Source organism: Mugil cephalus, chromosome 3 (assembly GCF_022458985.1).
Source record: "Mugil cephalus isolate CIBA_MC_2020 chromosome 3, CIBA_Mcephalus_1.1, whole genome shotgun sequence".
NCBI lineage: Eukaryota > Metazoa > Chordata > Actinopteri > Mugiliformes > Mugilidae > Mugil > Mugil cephalus.
In genome coordinates this window covers 23,424,019-23,443,823 of record NC_061772.1, presented here as the reverse complement: position 1 = coordinate 23,443,823, position 19,805 = coordinate 23,424,019, and the positions used below count along the sequence as shown (strand labels likewise).

The window sequence follows — 19,805 nt, the reverse complement described above, 5'->3', positions numbered from 1 at the left end:
CACTTACACTTATAATTTTCTGCTACATTTCCTCCTCTGCCGCACACACAGCGTACTCCTCTTGCACACGGCAAGAGGAAGAGGAGGACATTGTCATTTTTTTAAATCCGGCGCATTCATTCGATAGCTCTGTTATTCAATACAAAATTCAATCAACAAATGAAGGTCAAGATAAGACTTTATGATAGTATATTAGGCAATTTGAAAAATGTGCTCCACCTTTGGCTGTGACATTAAAGCCACGCACACCGCGGTCTGAAATAAACCATTCAGCATGAGCACTTTTGTTACTTCAAATACATATTTTGACGCTAACGCATTCGCGCTCTCCCACCACAGGCTGAACGGGCAAAACACGAGCTTGTGCCCTAGCCTTCTGACGTTTAATTCCACAACACAGAGCAGGAACTAAAAAGAAAAATTAAAATAATAATAATCACATTCCCAACTCATTACACTTTTCTTACATGGGCATACTGTCTTTTCTGTCTGCAAATAATTTAGCTTTCTTCCTGCTAAATGGAACCCAGCTCAGGGGTTAGTAACCATAGCAACCAAGCCCCTTGCGGACCGCCATCCCTCTAGAATTCCTCTTCTCCGTAAACAATCTACACATGTGAGGAGGAATACAGAGAGGAATTTTAGAGCGTGCTGGGCTGCAGTAAATCACTTCTTGCTAAATTGTAAGCCTTTTGAAAACCTCGGTGAAACAACAAAGAGAGAAAGGGGGAATGGGGGGGAGCTGATTAGCCCCCGGTTGTAGCCAAATTGACGTCATCGCGACACTGGGCCGTTTGTTGTAGCTGTCCCGAAACAAGGTGTATGGATTCGGGATGGCTATGAGCTGATGTTCTGGGATCATCTGATCCTCCGCAGACACGAGGACCCGGCCGCATGACGGCCTCATGTGCGGACGCATGTTAATTTGTATAATAGGGCCTAACATATGGAAATGCCACCGACTCACGCGCTTACGAGCAGGGTTCGACCGAGCAAGACCTAGCTTTCCCTGCTGTCAAGATTTAATTCCAATTATTCTGGCCACGTGTGTCACGACAAATAACTCCGTTCTCGGCTTTGCTAATGTTGATTACAGATTCAAAACACTCGTTTATTTTCCCGTGGAAGGGAAAACAAAACCGTCTCTTTTCTGGAGACCACTACTGGGTAAAGGTCCAACACAGTCTTAATGCAAGTTTAATCTACTCATTCATCTACGTGGGCACAAGTGGAAGTAGAAACCTAGATCCTTAGGTCCAGGAAGAGATTGTAGTTTGGGTTTAAATAAATGTTTTCAAGTTGCTGCCTGCACAAACACTTTCAAAGTCGTGCCGTATCACGGGGAAAGACACAAATCAATCACACTCCGTGACCATTTCACAAACTCACACGGGCCAAAATGTCGGCGAGATTGTGGTGACGCAAGAATACGCCACACATAAAAACTTTCCACTCTGATGGGCCGCCGTAGTCGGTGAACTACTTGAGGTCAGGCCCTTGATGTACGGAGTTTGGCCGCGGAGCCTCCAGCTAGCTGTGGCCTAGCGAGAGGCAGCACACAGCCCTCTGCCTCCGTCCGGCAGAGACTTCCCTCTCTTAGCTGATAACGACACAAACCGATGCGACTGCAGCTGAGGTTGTGTAACTCGAAAAGCCAGCCTGCCACACATGCACACCAATACGGAGCTGAACCAGTCTGCCAGCCTCTCCGGCCAGCATACTCCTCTCGTACAGTACACACACGCACACACACACACACACACACACACACACACACACACACACACACACACAGAGAGCGATGAATCATTCAGCCAAGCAGTTGCATCCCGCAAACATCATGCTGGCACTAAACCAGAGGCAAACAAAGCAGAGGAGTGAGTGAGCAAGTGGGCCGGCCCTACGGACGTGGTGCGTATGCTGACGTCATTCAGCATGATCCCGCCCTCCTGCTATATGCTGCTATGCTGCACCGCTGGGATCTCTTCCTCTCTCTCTCTCTCTCTCGCTGTGTTATTAAGACTCGTCTGTGTAAGAGCAGGGCACAGCGCAGACACACTTCAGTGAATGCATGAATTAAATTCAGTTCCTTGTTCGACTTGATGGATAAGTTTCGTGACGATGTTATCATTTCAGCCTGTATCATCCAACTCTGCAACATTTGCAGTATCTAAGATTCCCGCTTTGCATCCACAGTGCTGTGGGATAAAACACCGGTTGAGGGCCATTTTTATTAATCATTAGCACGTACACCACGGGCCAAAATTCTGGAAGCAACTTCGACTTTCTGTTCACAATGCCTTTCTTTAAAAAAACAGCATGAGTTCTATGTATTTTTGGGATGTATTTACTGCATTATCAGACTTTGCTTTAATTTATATGAACCGTTTTCCTCGATTTATCTTTAGGTGTACATTGATGTTACCAGACCATTGCTAAATAAATGTCAGCAAAGGAAAAGAAGGGCTTAGTTTTAGGGCTCGAGAAGATTTGCAAGAGTCACAACAAAGAAATCACAGTTTGCATCATTAACTTTAACTCTATAAATGTCCCTTATGGAATGAATTCCTCATATGTGCCATGCTGTTGTGTTAAAGCCAGAGGAGGTTACTCAGAAGAAAGAAAAACTCAAATACCTGATAATTACAGTAAAAATGTCTTCTGGCAAGTTACTCTTTAGATAATTATCATGTTTATTTTGATGCCAAGTGTACCAACGAAACTATGACATTTTATGTACAAATCTGATCTTGCTTCCAAACTTTGGGCATGTAGTCTAAGTTTTTTTTTTATTTTTTTTTATTTTTTTATGGTAATTTGACAAAGTATATCATGCAAAATAACACCTCAGTCCAATTTACATGCTGACCTATAAGGAACTTATTGAGATCATGTCTGGCCAGGCGTGCTGTGGTGCTGTGGTACAAGTCACAAGATCAGTTGCAAAAGTCAAAACTTAGAATTACAGACATGAGTGCATTTTAATGATTTAGTGCCATTTTCCCAGTGGACAGCTTTTTTAAAAAAAAGAAGGTTGTGACGATCGGCCTACAGCAGACCTGCTAGGTGTCTACAGTCATTCAGAGTCTCATTCAATACACCTAATGTATTTACATAGTAGAGTTGCCTTTAACCCTACATCCTGCTCCTAGTGTATCCGGTCCTATAGATCTCCTCCTCCTCCTCCTCCTCCTCCTCCTCCTTCTCCTCTCCTTCAACCCGCCAGCTCTTCTGTCTCATACTCATAGAAACACACACACACACACACACACAGTGCACCATACACAGTGGGAGAGTGGCTTTCCACTAAAGTGAAAAACAGGAAATTGGATGACATTGTTCGGTGCGCCGACGTCAGCAGTGAGAGATAGAAAGAGTAAACAGCTTCCTCCACCCCAGAGCTGGGACCAGGATGCAGGGAATCTTGGGATGCCTGCCTCGCTCGTGCTTCTTGGGAAAATGTGCGCGGCTGCCCCGCTCTCTTAACAATCTCCAGACCCCTCGCTCTGACAGAACTCTCTCCGGCTGACATTCTCGCCCTCCCTCCCACTACCACTCCCCGACAGAGTCCGTCCCTCCTCAAAAACCTCTCCACATGTGGCTAAGAAGAATATTATATGCATAGCTGATATAGCGACGGCAGACAGGATCAGCATTTCTCCTTTGCGAGAAGACAAAGTGTTGGTCTCGCAAACTAGTGGCGGGGTGTCTCGCATGTGTTTGTGTGTGTTCCAGTCTAAAAATGTGAATCAAATCGAGATGAATCAATGTTCTTGATTAGGTCTGATTAGGGCCAGCAGTCGCAGCCACAGGTGTGGATGCACACTATGTACCAGACAGACAGTCAGACGCACTAACTCTCTCACACACTGAGCTAAGTGATGGGCTAAATGGCACTGAGTGACACATCAACCTTGCCACACGCTGAGCCACTTAGATAGTAGTGTTAGCTGCCCATGCTGCGTGTGTTACCTCAAAGAGAATAATTCACTTTCATGTGTGGCCACTTCCATTTGCTGCCCAATAGATGTCCACTGACGCCAGCGGTGGGGTTTCAAACCTGCAAAACCAGCTCAGTGACCATCCCGGAAAACGCCAAATTCTCCCGACTTTAAATTATGACAATATGTACGGCAATATTGTACAGTTTTGACTAACACTGCCTCCAAATGCTGAGGCACTGGGACCTTCTTTAAATAAACATCGTATCGTAGAAATTAGAGATGCCTTATCTTGTTGTTATACAACAATCAGGCATAACATTATGACCACAGGGATCAGACTGTGCATCAAGGACTCATTGCTATAGGGTGGGGGTGTCCAAGTCTGGTCTAGGTAGGTGCTACACGCAAGTAACATCTCCATGCAAGGTCTAGAAGCTTCCCAGCAGACCATCAGTGGTCATAATGATATGCCTGATCTGTGTATAATCTTTCATTTAGAACTAAAACAAGCACACGTGCACTATTTGCGTGGGGGCTACAACAACTACTAAACTGCCAGCTGCAAAGAACCGACTCCAGAATAATCAAAAAAGAAACACACGCCAATAAACCTGCCTTTGAGTGCCTTTCGAATCGTTGCCATACAGTGTTTTAAAACAAATGTTACCGGTTGTCTTAGAGATAGCCAACAGGAATGCGTGCATATCAAAAAAAAAGAAGAAAAAAAACAGCATTTCGTGGACTATGTTCGTATTATGCAAAAGTTTTAGACACTTAGTCACCATTTGACTCCGCAGGATGACAACAGACTGAAAATACTCAGCCGGAGCCGCACAAATCTGTCTTAAGGGACGAGTATGTGGCACCAGTGTACGACAGACAATCGGCAAAAACATTAAACATCGGTGAATAGATTTTGGTGATGAAAACCCCAACAATGATAAAGCTGCACTGCTTACCTTTCAAAATAAAAGTGTTTTAGGGCCATAAATGTTCAGTTTAATGCATAAAATGGTTTAGAAACCACACACACACGCTCTCTTGATTAATCCAAAGCTTCCCACCTTACTAGCGCTTCCTTTCCTTCCATGTCTTCCTTTTCTTTTCCTGCACGCTGCATTTCCATTGCTCTCAACTGCGTGCCAGAGCTCACACATTATAACTCCCCGTCCCTGATACCTGCAGTGGATCCATGCCTCTCTGGCGTGCACTCTGGGATGAGACTGAATCAGTCTTGCCTAATCTGGCGTAACTTCACAGCAGCGGAAACATGCAAAGGATCACAAAATCAAAATGAAAGACCTGCTTAAATAAACACTATTGTCCATTACCTTGACACTATAGAAAGGAATAGTAAAATGATTAAAACGCGCGCACACACACACACACACACACACACACACACACAGTAACCCCACCGGAATAAAAATGGCACATTCGTCCGACGTGTTAATGCAACTGCAGTTCATCCGTTCAGAAAATAACTGCAACCATGTGTATTCTGGCTCTGTCCGCATGTCTTATCCATGGTGACCAAGCTCACAGTCAGCCAGGCAGAAGACTTTAGTTGAGTCACGGGCATGGCTGAGGGAAACTAGGCCACTGTGGATCGGTTTGTCCCAGAACATCCTCGCTTTCTCTGTATTTCTGCCTCTTTCTCTCCGCGTCCGGCAGAACGCACTACAGAGGAAATACCTCCAACCTCCTGGATTAAAAAAAAAAAAAAAAAAAAAAACTACAACCAGTAGTACGTAAATATCAGCCCCTAAAACAAATGTGATAATTTATTGGGTATATTCCACTAGATGTTTTTTTTTTTATTCATCAAATTATCGCCCAGTGTTTTTTTCCTTGTTATTGAGTGTGTGTCAGATGCAGTGTCATGAGATGAACAATGTGCCTCCTTTCATTTACTCGGACAATTGTCGGACTGTGTGCATATGACAGGCCAACATAACAGTAAGTGACTACACATTTCAAATGAACTCATCGTCACTCTTTTAATGTCTTCGTTTCCAATTGACACACTCGACGAGTTTTCTTTTGCCGCAAAACAGAAGGCGCTTCTCATCTTTCTTATTCCCAGATTGAAAATAATTTGCCCCGGGGCTCCTCTACCGCGTAATCAAACTTCCCCGATAGCGGCAAAAACTGCAGTTCCTCAAACGGCCAGTTGTAAGCCGACTGTGCTGGATTCATTTAAAAGTGAACAAGCCAAACAAATTCGTTAAAGCGTCACCCTGTCAGCGGGTCTTTGAAAAAAAATTGAAGGGAGCTCGAATCTGATAAGCAGCGCGTCACACCCGTCACATAGCGACAAGTTTTCGGGCATCAGTTTGACACTTCATATCACCAGCTGAAAATTAACTGCTTCTTTTTTTCTTGTGCCAATGAGAACTAGATGTCCTGCTAGACTAGATGTCCGCCTAGGCGCCACCACGCCCCCACCTCTTCTTTTTCAACTGGCTGGGAGTTAGGAGGGACTGGGTACTGACAAGATGGCGACAGGTCTCCCTCGTGCCTCCAGAACATTTGCGACTCAAGCTTCAAGCTTAAATTCTGTCCTACGTTGGTAATGATCTCTTGGGAGAAACCTCTCAGGGTTAGCAGAACTTGTGTGCTCATGTTAAGTGTGGATTCGGTTAGGTGTTCAAGTCATTAAAAGCATATTTTTTCTGCATACACTGATTAGCCACAACATTATGACCACTTTCCTAATATCGTGTAGGTCTCCCTTGTGGTGCCTGCAACGCAGTTGTGACTCATCAGAGAATGGACATGGGCCTGTGGTGTCTGGTAACAGGATGTTGGTCCTATGAGTGGAAGGGAGGGGCCTCTGTGGATCATCCCACAGATACTTGATCAGTTTGGGATCCAGTGAATTTGGAGGCCAGGTCAACATTGCGCTGCTTTTCCTAGATGCTTCTGTGTGTCTGCCTGTGTCAGGCTGCATCCTGCTGGGGATGATGGGGTGGTCCAGGTGGGTGCTACACGTCTAAGTAACATCCACACGAATGCCAGGTCCAAAAGTTTTCCAGCAGAACATTGAACTGTCCCAAGATGTTCAATATTATTTAATTCTCCCGTCAGTAGTTTTAATGTTGTGGCTGATTGGTGTATGTAGCCAATGGCTGAGATAAATACAGGAACCCGAAGTCAAGCTAAAGACAGAAAGGCAAAATTGACAACATGCAGTATGTCCAGCAAGACTAACAATCTCCACATTACTGTTCTCACTTTCATGTCAGTCTTGATACCAATCATCTCACTTTATAAACCACTACTGCTGTCAATATGGCCTCCAACATGAAAGGCCCAACATGTGTCACATTCCTCCACAAATTTCTATTCTTTGTTTCACTTAATTATGGCTGTGCTGTCAATTCCCAGATTATTTTCCACAATAACTGTCATCTTTGAAACTCAATAATGCTCAGGGGGAAGAATGATAATAGATTTCGTTCCTGGTGTATAGTGTTACCCAATGAAGCCAGCAGTGGGCTCGCTCTTCGGTTGTACGCACGCTGCTGTTCTCGCTGCACCAAATTCGCGATGCAGCGCGTATCATTTCAAAAATAAAATAAATACTCGTTAAGTCGATTTCAAAGCAATGTTTCCTCTGTCTGTGCAGCAGCATTGTGCAGCTAGTCCTCAAACATGCTGTCCCAAATACAGCGATTTCTAATCACGCACACATGCGCACTTACACATTCATTGTTTTTCGAGCCGTGCTTCCAGAGTACGCCCTGACCTTTATTCTGTCTGCAGTGACATCTCTCCTACCTCACCAGATAGTGCGGAAACTCAAGCATACGGGAATGCACATACACACACAGAGGGAAGACACCGAGTAACTCGCAGGAGACTGAACTTGTCCTGGAATTCAGTCCCAAACGCCCTTGAATGACGTCCATGGTTTAAAAATACAGAGTTTGCAGAAAATGGATAGGTTACTTCATCCTTGGTGACCTGTCCCTGTTTCTCACTGGTGTTCCACACACACTTTGAGCATCGCCTCACATATCACGGAACCCATCACATTATGTGAACTGCTGTTCCAGTGAAATCTTTCACAGTTTGACACAGAAAAATGAGACGTGGATATTTAATACCTGCAGGTCTGCGCACACACACACACACACGCACGCACACACATTGTACACAAGAACAAACAGATACTGAAAGGTACTGCATGTTATGAATACTTGTTCTGCCCCCACAGAGAGAGTCTCCATAGCCTTTCTACATCTTCGACTAAATTAAGATTTAGATCATCTGCGTACGTGTGTGACATCATGCTGCATTCCCCAAGCTCATGACGTGCCTACAGTAGCTCTGCCTGCATACACCGTGTCCACCGTGGCACAAGTGTGTATGTGGTCTACGTGTCGCCGTGCCAAAGAGAGTAACTGACGCCTGGCAGGAGCGCAATTCCTGCCGTCAAGCCAAGTGACAAGAGTTGGAGACAACTAGTAGACAAGCAGGAGAGAAATGTGTCCGTAGACCGCGGAGGGGTGGGGTGGTGGGGGGGTGCATACGGCTGTCTGCTACATCACTGCATGACGAACAGTACGCTAACAGCTAAACAGAGAATGGTATTTCTGAGATTCAGAAAGCAGATGAGGTTTCAATGAGGTGGTTCTCAGCTATCATGCACCTCCCGTGGCTGTATTTATCTCATCTTGTCCTAGCTTCTTTTACCCAACTTTTGCGATTGTTCAACCTTCAATTAAAGAAACATCCATAAAACCCCAGCACCGTGCATGTAAGTGTTAAATGGCATATACAGACGTTTATTGCACCATGCAAAAACACTGCACCCGACAGAATGGGGTGTTTTGATAAGACATTACCTCCCTCGTACACCTCCAGTTTAAAATGCAGGCCTCCTGTTAAAAATGTGACAGCATCACAATTCGAACTTTATGAAGCTCCCTCAAACTGTGAGGCAGCCGGATTCTCATGAGGTTCACGAGATCACACGATCACACGGTAATCCGTCTTGTCAGGCTTCGAGCTATGGGTTTATGGCCCATCCACAGATGTGTGTCTCAATCAGGGTCCTGACTACGAGCTTATGTTTCAGGTGCCCTTTAGCACACAAACTCAATTACTCAAAACTCCTCCCAATGCTGTGTTTAACCTGTGATAGAACATGACACACCAACGGCTTGCCCCCATCACGTGCAACCATTTTTTTTTTTTTTTTTTTTTTTTTTTTATGAAAGTACCTTCCCTTTTCCAAACAGTCTCCAGTTCTGTGAGACAAACCATGTGCTTTGTCAATTTAAGGGCCGTGACACACCAAGCCGACAGCTGTTCGCTGGAGTTGGGACGTCTGCGAGTGTTTGCTGAATCGACGTGGCAGCGCTTCAGTGTGTGAGATCACTCTGATTGGTCTATCATCTTAGCAAAACAGTGCACGAGAAGAGAAATGGATGTGACAAAGGGCCTGTTCAGACCTCGCTTTAAGATCCGATCCGGGCGATCCGATTCCAAGTGTCCAACGTCAGGTACATGTGTTCAAACCTGGTATCAACATCTCAGTTTTGCACTCTGTGTGTTACCCCGACATCATCTGGGGCGCGGTATAACGTTTTAACAGCTGCCGTCTCTAATGGATCTCTACAGCTGCTCCAGAACCGAGAACAGCGCCGTTTTATGTGTGCGGGCATCAGGGCGCTACACTTGTGTACTCATATTAAATAAATTTGTAAATTCTTACTTAGATTTATTTATTTTCTAGTTATTTAACATCTATAAGAACAGAATGTTTTAAAAGGCTCTCAATATTAATGAGGAAGCATCGCTTACGGTGCCTTTGCCGTTTTCTATTTATAATAGCGGTCATGTGTTTTTTCTGAATGAATGAGTCAAAACTCTATGATGCAACAGCAACCCTTGTTGAATATTGGTGGTTTTTAACGCAACTCACTCTACCAAAGAAATGCAGAGAAGTCTGACCTCCAAATGTGGTCAGACAATGATCACAAATGGTCCAAGTCTCAATTTAACCAAAAACATAACCACATAACCCCGCCCCCCAGATTGATTGACAACCTGCACTATTAGTTTGCCAGAGATAGAAAAAAAAAAGTCAGCTAGCAAACTCCTAATTAGCAACGACAGTAAAAGTTGGGGCTGTTGCTATTGACTGTAACGTTTTGGTGCTGAGTGATAAAGTGAATAGATCTTGGTTTAGTAAGTTTTTTTTTTTTTTAAACAAAAATAAAAATAACTAAAAGAAAAATGTTCTTGTCGACTCTGCACGCACTCTGCTAGTGAGGGAGGGGCAATAAATATGGGCTGCACAGGTCGCAGCTTCTCAAGCAGCACATGGCTGTCTCCAAATTTGCCAGGAAAAAATAAATATATATATATATATATTCATGAAGATATTTATATATATTCATGAATACACAAATATTTTCACAACAACATGACCAGCTCATCAGCATGAGTCAGGAGACGTCAGCTCTTCCAAGCCAGCTAGCTAACAGTAGCCCTTCCAGTTTCCTCTTTTAAATGACAAATACAAACTATCGAGTATAAAGGGAGTATTTCCTCTAATACAAATGCGCCATTGGTTGTGGTTTGTGCAATTGCAACTTTTTAGTCCAGATACAGGAGACGTGAGGTGGCAGTCAGTCTTCGTTGCACGTCACTTTGGTGAGTTCGTACCTCCGGAACTACAGATTAAAAAAAATATATAGGATTGTTGTCACGGGATTGGAGGAACAGGAAGTGCTCATCTCGTCAGCTGTAAACTGAACTTCATGTATTAACATCAAGAGTGACCCTTTATAGGAAAAATCTACATGACGTTCCCATTATCTGCCACAGATTTGTGTAAATTAATTAGAGTTGGGAGACGGATCCACAAGAAGCCGAGCACTTTCCCCAGTGTTCACCTTCAAGGTATTTCTGGCCTTATCCAGATTACCCTGAAATCCCCATAAGACCTGGGCAATCCTAATCTATCCAGGACTCTGGGGCAGCCCCTTAGTAAAACCACCCCTTCTTCCTCTGCCCCCACACGCCTCCTTCAACACCACTGCAACTGCACTGCAAACACTTGCACACTTCACTTTCCCTTTTGTTCACACCGACTCCTCCTATATGACACCTCCATAGCTGTCAAAAGAATACCCAGAATTGCGTCTTCATTTCACCATCGCCTTGCATTTAATATTCTGTTACATCTTCATTTTATCTGTGAACCATACTTATCAGGGCTGTGTATGTTTTGATTCTGCTTCCAGCTAAGGTCAAAGGCCAATAAAGCAACAGGATGAAGGAGAAGGAGCTTGGGAAGTCGGACACCGACAGGTCCAGGGACACTAGAGTGAACTGGGATCTCACAGGGAACCTTTCCACTGCAGACGGCCCCTCCTTCTTCTGCAGTCCAAATACATGACAACAAGGCAAGCAGAGCACAAACAACAAACTACACGATTAAATATAAGAGATCCTTACGCTAATTCTACTGCCAGGCCCATACTACGTACCATCTTAATTACCTCACCAGCATGTGGTCTAAAGAGAGGATTAGAATTAGCCTACACTAGCGCTACACCGCCCCTTAACAACGCTATCTGCTCCACCTCTCCACAAACAGCTTATATGTTTTTGAGAATATCACAAGTGGTTTCTCCGCGGCTCTTGAGATGGCTGGGAGGGCATTAGATAATCACCGGACCCCCCCCTCCCTTCCTCCCTCCCTACCTCCTCCTTCTTCTCCTTGTTCACCTGCTAAAACAGGAGCACTGATGTCACCGTTGCATGAGGGATTAGTGAGTGACACGAGCTGGGGCTTGGCACACAAACTATACTTGATTTAAAAACACACACACACACAGGCACGTACAAACACTGAACGAGGACAAGCGCATGCCAACACACACACACACACACACACACACACACACTCGCATATACAGTGATTGCGAAAATATTCTGCTGCTAAGATAACTGGTAGGAAAAAAGAAAGTTGTAAACAAAAAGGAGAAGAGGCCGAATTCCTGTGTAAATAAGCCTACTAATGTTACTTTTTGAGGGGAGTCATAGCATGTGGTTCATGCAGTTGGAGTATTTATGCGGTACAATCGTGATTTTATTAACCGCATTGTAATTTGAATCCAGAAATACACAGTGGTCAGCGGTCCGCGACGAGGGACGAGCAACTTTTTGATCCCATTTGAGCTCAGGAATTACACAAAAGATATATGTCATTTTGAAAAATAACTCAAGGAAGTTACGGTTCCTGTTGTAACTCTGAAAGCATGTATGATATAATTAGAAAGACTACAAAGAGAGAGGTCATCATAATTTTGTCTCCACACAAGCTACGCAGAGTTGCCGCTGACCAAGAAGGACAGACAAATGCAAAAGTGCGACATCCGCGACCTCTTCGGCGATGGACACCTTCGCACACTGTACTGCCTTCACGACAAATTCCAATTTTCTGAACCCGCGTCGTATTATTTAAAGTCGACCTCATACGTGTAAGCAATGGCAAAATTGAAACAGAAATAATTCGGTCCTTGCTATGACTACCGTAAATATTTTTTTCCCGAAATAAGGCCCCGCGGTGTCTGCCAGGAGGGGAGCGGGGTAGTCCAGTGCTGTTATCCTTGGTCAAAACAGACGTACTAAAAATAGCTCCGAGTGTGTTGAACATTGTTGTAATGTTATAACGATGAAGTGTGCATTAGTTCTCCCTGCAGCTACAGGGGGTAAAGGCGAACTGATGCCACTGACGATGCACTGAAATGAAACCGATATGAAATAGACATTACAGATTTAACTACGTGATGCAACTATATTTATAATATTAGTGTAGTCATCTAGAGATATTTTAATGTGAAAACGAAACATGGTCAATTATTAAATCATGAATTACTAAATCTGCATCTGATCTTCTTCTATTCCTACTACACACTTATCAGCCACAACATTATGACCACTGATAGGAGAAGTAACTAACTTTGACCGTCTTGTGATAATATAATGTTCTGGTGGGAAACTTTTCGACCTGCTATTCGTGATATGTTACTTAAACATGTAGCACCCACCCAGACCAGACCAGGCACCCCCACCCCACACCAATGACACTACTTGATGGCAGCAGCCATGTGGCCTGACACAGACACACAAAAACGCTTTAGCAACAACTCACAAAACAGCACAAGGTGTTGACCTGACCTCCAAATTCACTAGATCCCAAAATGATCAAGTGTCTGTGGGATGATCCACAAAGACCCCTCCCCTCAACCCATAGGACCCAAAGTCCCCCCACTAACAACATCCTGTTGGACTCCCTCAGAAGGCCCAAGTCCACTCTCTGATTTGTCACAACTGTTCTGGAGGGAGAACTACACAATATTAGGTCATAGTGTTGTGGCTAATCATTGTAAACATACAAAAAAAGAAAGATCCAAAAGCTTTGAGTGACTTGAACACCTAACCGAATCCACACTGGACACGAGCACACAAGTTCTGCTAACCCTGAGATTATTGACAACGTAGGACAGCGGTTAAGCTTTAAATTTAAATTGCTCTAAAAAAGAAAAAAGTAAAAATAATAATTTTAACTCTGTAGTGTTGTAAACTGATGATTGTATAAGGGGAGCACAACTATTCCATCGCTAACTGGATGATCTCTAACCGAACTTTTAATTAGGTAGAAAGTAAGAGGATATAAATGTAACAAGACAATTTGAGGGTCGGCATATTTTTCTGGCAAAGGATTCTAGATTTCTTTTGGGTCTCAGGCGATTGACAACAAATACCAAATGATTAGATAAACATGGAGGGAAAGGGGCTTGCAAATGTTTAACTACGCCGGGTGTGAGCTTCCTGATATTGGCGAAAGCAGAAGAATAGAAAGAAAGAAATATTCCATTTACATATGTTATGTAAGACAGAGAATATTTCATTCAGCTTCAAACAGCACTTCTGGTTACACTGCACACAGTTAAAACAGGCTTTCAGTGAGGAATGTAATCCGGCTGGTGCAACAGGTACAATAATCGACACAAGTGCTTTTGACAGACGTGCAGGAATGTTTCAGCTATTGATTCACTTCTATTAGAAACACACACATGTGTTCTACCGTCTTGTATTGTCTCTAACATGCTTGTCAATTGTCAACCTTTTTTTTTTCTTTCTTCTTCTTTTTTTTTTTTTTATGAGGCATGTGGTCTCATAGTTTCCATTGAAACATTTCCTGCTCTCCCGTGGCATGCAATCTAGAACTAGTAAAGTAATTTCTTTCAAACTTTTAATGTTTTCCAAGTCAAAACCAATAAGCTCAACTGGACACCGACCAGATATCATCTAACTTGAGTAAGTCTGAGTTAGATAATACACTGATCCTCAACTGTCACAGTAAAGCTGGGCCAAAGAGGTGTTCCTTGACATACAAGATTAGACCGACTTGGCTCACTTCCTTTTTCTGCGACTTAGCTGCAAATTGAATTTGAATGTCTTGGTCAAATGGTTTGAATCACAACATCTCACTTACAGCCAAGCGTTACGATTTTGTATGTTGCATGGTGAAGTCAGACCTTTGCAGAAGTCAATTTGGGCAAAACTTAGCTGTAACAACACACGTCACACCACCCAAAAAAAAAAAAAAACAACAACAATGAGCACCATCTGTGCTCTAGCAAGTAAAACTTAAATCAACTAAAAGGTACAGTACATCTTCAGAGCACGAGCTCCACGCTCCAGAAAGTTTTGCGTCACAGCCATTTCCATTAAAACAAAGAAGAGACCACTGGCTTAATGGGGTTTTTCAGGAGGTGAATGAGCGTCTCGCGTGTTTACTCCAGCCAATAAGCTGCAGGCCTGCTCACTTAAATCCAGTGAGGCTCTCGTCTGCTCAGCGCTACTTTAGAGAAGAAAGGCAGTAAAATGAAGTCAAATCCTCTGGAGCATTTCGATTCCAACATAGTTTCAGATCAACTGCCAAATGTTGCATCGAAATACCCATCCGGTTCATAATTTAATACTGAATCTACCAATTTCTGGTGCTGTAAATCTCACCGCAGGACAAGCCTTTCAACATTCTGCATCTTCGGTTGCGCAGCGGTGTGATGCAGCATGAAAACGTGCAAAGTACTCCAGGAACCAGGTGCTGCTAACGTGGCTGCTGTGAAGCGTTACTCAAATCCACAATGCCACGTAGGGCTCCATTCCAGGGGAGATTAAGAACACACCTGTGGAGACCGTGACGGCATGTGGGGTAGATGACTCTCAAGAATAGTGACACTATGTTCTGCATGCGGTGTAGTTTTTGAAACGAAACGTGATTATGAGATTATGACCTCAAGAGATCTTAGTGTGGCGAGCGGAATATGATAAAAATTCAAACAGAGCTAAAACAATAGGAAATGCTTGTGATGCTATCAAAGGGAAATAAACCACAGTTTAAAAGTGTGGCACGACATCTTTAAAGAATAGTTTGCAATACTGGTATTTTCTCACCAAGCAACAGCAAACAGGTCCAAAGCCAACAAGACAATCACCTTTCAATCCCAAAACCCCCCCCCCCAAAAAAATACATAAAAGAAAACGGTGAAAAGAGTAAACTGCAGTTTTTTGGAGACAATTTCCAGGCACAGCACGTAGCCGTGTGAACGACACCTCGGTGGCTTTACGCTTTGGTTTTTGTACAGATTTAGCAAATTAAATGTAAATGTGTCCAGGGCTCTAAAATATCAAACAAGTCCTTTAATTGTCTCCTGAAGAACTGTTTTATTCACAGGAACAACACAAAAACACTCAGCGAAAATACTCGTTTTCATGATTACATTTCTAATTTAACTTATTACCTAATCTATATCATGTGCTCCGTGTTAGCTACCTGTATATTGTATAAATATTATAAGTGACAGCCAGTGCTCTACATCTTCGTCTCCTCCCTGTCCACTTCATCACTCACACCGACGCTTTCCAGTTCAATCAGCCCCAAAACGGTCCGGACGCACAATGTGGGAAGCACCCTTCGAAACACACACCAACATACACCACAACTCGTGCAGATGCTCACGGCTTAGAGAGCCCAGAAACTGGGAGCGGCGTGTTTGAGGAGGAGCTAAGAAAGAATAAGGGCCACCAGTGGACCCTGGCCCACTCTCATCTACATTCCCGCGAGCTTCTGAAACAGAACAGAGAGTGCAGCTACAAAGTAAACACTTGTAGGGCCTTGTTTTGGAAGAATACCATTTCAGTAATCTCATGAAACTATCACATGCTGACCTTATGATACTAAATTATAACCTGGAGGGGGAGCAGAACTAGCTTTGAATGTGGCCTTATTTGTTAAGACTGTTTCAAAACAATGGGAGGTTCTGTTTCATAAGTGCACGCACCCGACTGACACCCCGCAAGTGAGCAAACGCTCCGAGATGAAGAGAGCTCACTGTATCTGCGCTCAGCAACAAGGGGATCTATCATATCAGCCTAATTCAGTTTCTACACGGGATCAAAGTTCAAGGCGTGTCCAGTGGCCGGAGTACCGGAGCCGCTTCGTTCTGGTCGAGCGGTGCAGAGAAACGTTTGACCCCAAACCCCTGGACATATCACGCTGCACACAGAGCTGCCTTTGCATCAATCAGTTGAGTGTGGTGGATCCCCGGGCCCCCGTCTCGCTTCCTCTCAACTCCTTCTGCTCATGTGCCAGCCGAGATAAATGACGAGGCAAAAAAAAAAAAAAAAATTACCCCCTCGCTGCCCCTGCAGACGCTCCAGACAGGAAGAGAAACACACGGAGACCCTGCAGCTGACAGTTTGTTCAAATAAAACGTAATCAGTCGGTCTAATCCGAGAATCTTAGGGAAATGCTAATGTTTAATTCACATTCAGTCAGATCAGAAGATACAAGTGGCACGTCTTTTTTTTAAATGTGAAGCTAGAGTTAGCATATTGTTAGCATGTTTTAGCATAAAGTCTGGAAACTGTCTCTATCCGGTGGGTACAAAACCCACCTAAAGCTAGCTAATTAACACGTTTGTTTAAACCTTATAGTACCAGAACTTCGCTCCAGTGGGATTCAAATTGCTAACTATGGCAGCGCGCCAGCTGTTACTGCCATGCTCAGAGCTATAAAAAAAACCAATGTACGTATACACATGACATCTTTGATACACGCAGATAAGCGCAGTCCATCGTCTGATCCATCCAGCAGCTGTAAAGACAAACAGCGCGGCTACTGAATGTTAGCACCGCTACAGGCGGGAGACGGCCGTCAGTTGGACGGAGATAAGCATTTTTAACTTTAGGCGAGCATTATCTGAAGTACAAACGTTAACAAACAAAACAAAACAAAACAAAAAAAAGGAGAAGAGCGCAGAAAGTTTGACGGCCAAACGAAAAGAGGTAGAGAAAAAGAGCCAATATCAGTCTGCGTCCTCTCAGCCAGCAGAAAAAAGCACAGTGGATTAATTCATCACCATGCTAAGCCTTTGCCCTCCTCTGGAATAAATTACCCAATGACTCTCAACTTAGACTAAACACACACACACACACACACACACACACTGGCCAGAGAGTGCACACACAGAAACACCGGGAGGGAGAGGACTGACAAATGCGGAGGGAGACTGCCCAGGCCAGCAGTGTGTATCATATCTCACTTCACACTCTTTAACAGCAAGACGCATCACATGAGGTGCTCGGTTCAGTTCAGAGGCGCTTAGTTAGCGACTGGCAAAAAACAAAACAAAAAAACGCAACCATGTGTGACTCCTCACTTCTGAAGATGGGTGGGTGGGGGGGGGGCGTCTGAGGTATGGCTGAGTGATTCCACCACTTATGTTAATGCATGCACCGACTGGAATCGGCCAGCAAGCAAGATGGCATTACTCTCCAGATACTTGTAAGCTTAGCACCTTTATTGCCCTTTTCCATTTATACTAAGAGGTAACAGTAAAGCTGATTGTACATTTGTTGCTCAGGGGCAGCGGTGGTGGTGGGGGGGCTACTTGATTTCCTTGAGTGGGGGCAATCAGACTGGAAAAGTCAAGGCCAGATAAATGGTGTTGTGTTTGGCTGAAGCAGTTCTCTGTCTGTTTGGCCCCACGCACACACGCACACACGCACACGCGCACACGCGCGCGCACACACAAAAAAAAAAGACCACTATCACAGGACCTTGTACTTGAGCCTTATCGTCGACAGAGCAGCCCAGATGGTAACGTACCCTTGACAAAGACTCACATCACACTCCCAAACTTCTATTGAATCTTTCTCACACTGCAGACGCCTGCACACGTTCTCTCAGCCAACGCCGTCTCCGAGCGCAATAATATTATTAATAATAAGGAAATTAAGAAGAAGATGGTACGACATTTAAAAAAAAAAAAAAAAAAATTGCACTTAATTTAGTTTTGTTAAGCGCTGAACTTGTAGCCAAAGCTACTGCCAGCTGTGTGTAGATTATTATCATCCTTTAAGGGATGAGTGCTCCCTTCAGACATCACACACAATAATTCAAGCCAGGGCACAAACATGCATGCTAGGGCTAAAAGCAAAACACAATGACGCAAAATATCTGAGGTGATATCAGTCTAGGAGTCTTTCGACTAAGGATGCTGTTAACATGCATTGTTAATTAATAATTCCTTCATTGTTTGGTCTAAAAACGCTCAATGGGCCTTTTTAAAGTTTGTCGTTGTCTGAAAATCTGAAAATCCAAAGGATGCGTACTTTTATCGTATAAATAGAAAGTTCAAATCTTTACATCATTTCAGGTTTAATTTCAGGTTTAATTTGCAGCTCTGCAGTTTAAATGAAAACAGTGACGTCCCTGCATCACGCTCTCGATTCCCAAATTTATTCCGATTAATAAGCAGGATGTGTTCAATGACCATGTGTTGCAAAGGGGCTTATTAAATCTAGGCTGCGCAGGCGCACAATTCCACAACAATCAATGGCCGCCATTGATCACTTTTAAGGGGAGAAATCAAAAGAGCTCCGACGTGCAGCGGCGCACGAGCCTTGAACGCATCAGCTGACGCATGGATGACTTTTCGCTGGGACGCTTTCTCACGATATGGTTTTGGTTAAATAAAGTTCCGGTTACTCATCGGTTGGGCCGGGGGGTGGGGGGGTGAGGGGATGGGGGGCGCGGCATCACGGAGGAGGTAAAAGATGACACCTCTCAGAACAGGGATTAACCATTTCCAGCTGAAGAAGATTTGTATACCATTAGTCTAACTCAATCAGGGAGCTAATTCAATCAGAGGCACAGTGGGCGCCTTGACGTGGGGGCATCTGTCACACTGACTTCTCACTGCATCCTGCGGTGACATTTGGCCACAAAATTCAGCTTGACAGAGGCCCTCGGATAGCCCGCGGCCCATCACACAAACGTCCTCATAAACACACAGCCGCACACTACTAAAATTCACAAGATCACACTTTTTTTCCCCCCCTCCTCTTTTCTTTTTTAGAACGGGCGTTTTGTGTTTGCCTGCAGTTGTACATGCGAACACACATACAGTACGGGCTCGTATTCGACTGCATAATCGGTGCGAGTCTCCAGAAGACATTATTTTTAATGTCAGGAGAAAATAGCCGACCTCTGCCATGTGATGAGGCCTCTCACCTGCACGCATGAAAAAAAATCGGGATGTTCGCTCCTTAGTTTGTTGAAAAACAAAGTAAAAATACACCCCGCATACCTCGAAACACACGTCTGCCTCTTAATCCTAACAACAGCAGCCGTTATGTGAACGAATAGCCACGCATTCACAAATTATCTTGATTAAAAACACCTATTTAGTCCTTGCACACGAGCAGGCGCAGCCCATTTTGTTAAATTTAGCGCAATCATTTGTGGTCCACTACACAAAT

At 44.0% G+C, this 19,805-nt stretch overlaps 1 protein-coding gene across 2 annotated transcripts in view; it reads right to left on the bottom strand.

Moving 5' to 3' along the window:
• The window catches only part of pde8a (phosphodiesterase 8A), a 43,849-nt gene that overhangs the window by 21,716 nt on the left and 2,328 nt on the right, over nucleotides 1-19,805 (bottom strand). The window contains exon 2 of one of the 2 annotated variants that reach the window (XM_047580072.1): nucleotides 5,009-5,196. The exons of the other annotated variant lie outside the window; for it this stretch is intronic. Coding sequence (XP_047436028.1) covers nucleotides 5,009-5,101 — 93 coding nt within the window. The 5' untranslated portion in view covers nucleotides 5,102-5,196. The remainder of the gene's footprint in view (nucleotides 1-5,008; nucleotides 5,197-19,805) is intronic. 2 annotated transcript variants of the gene reach the window in all.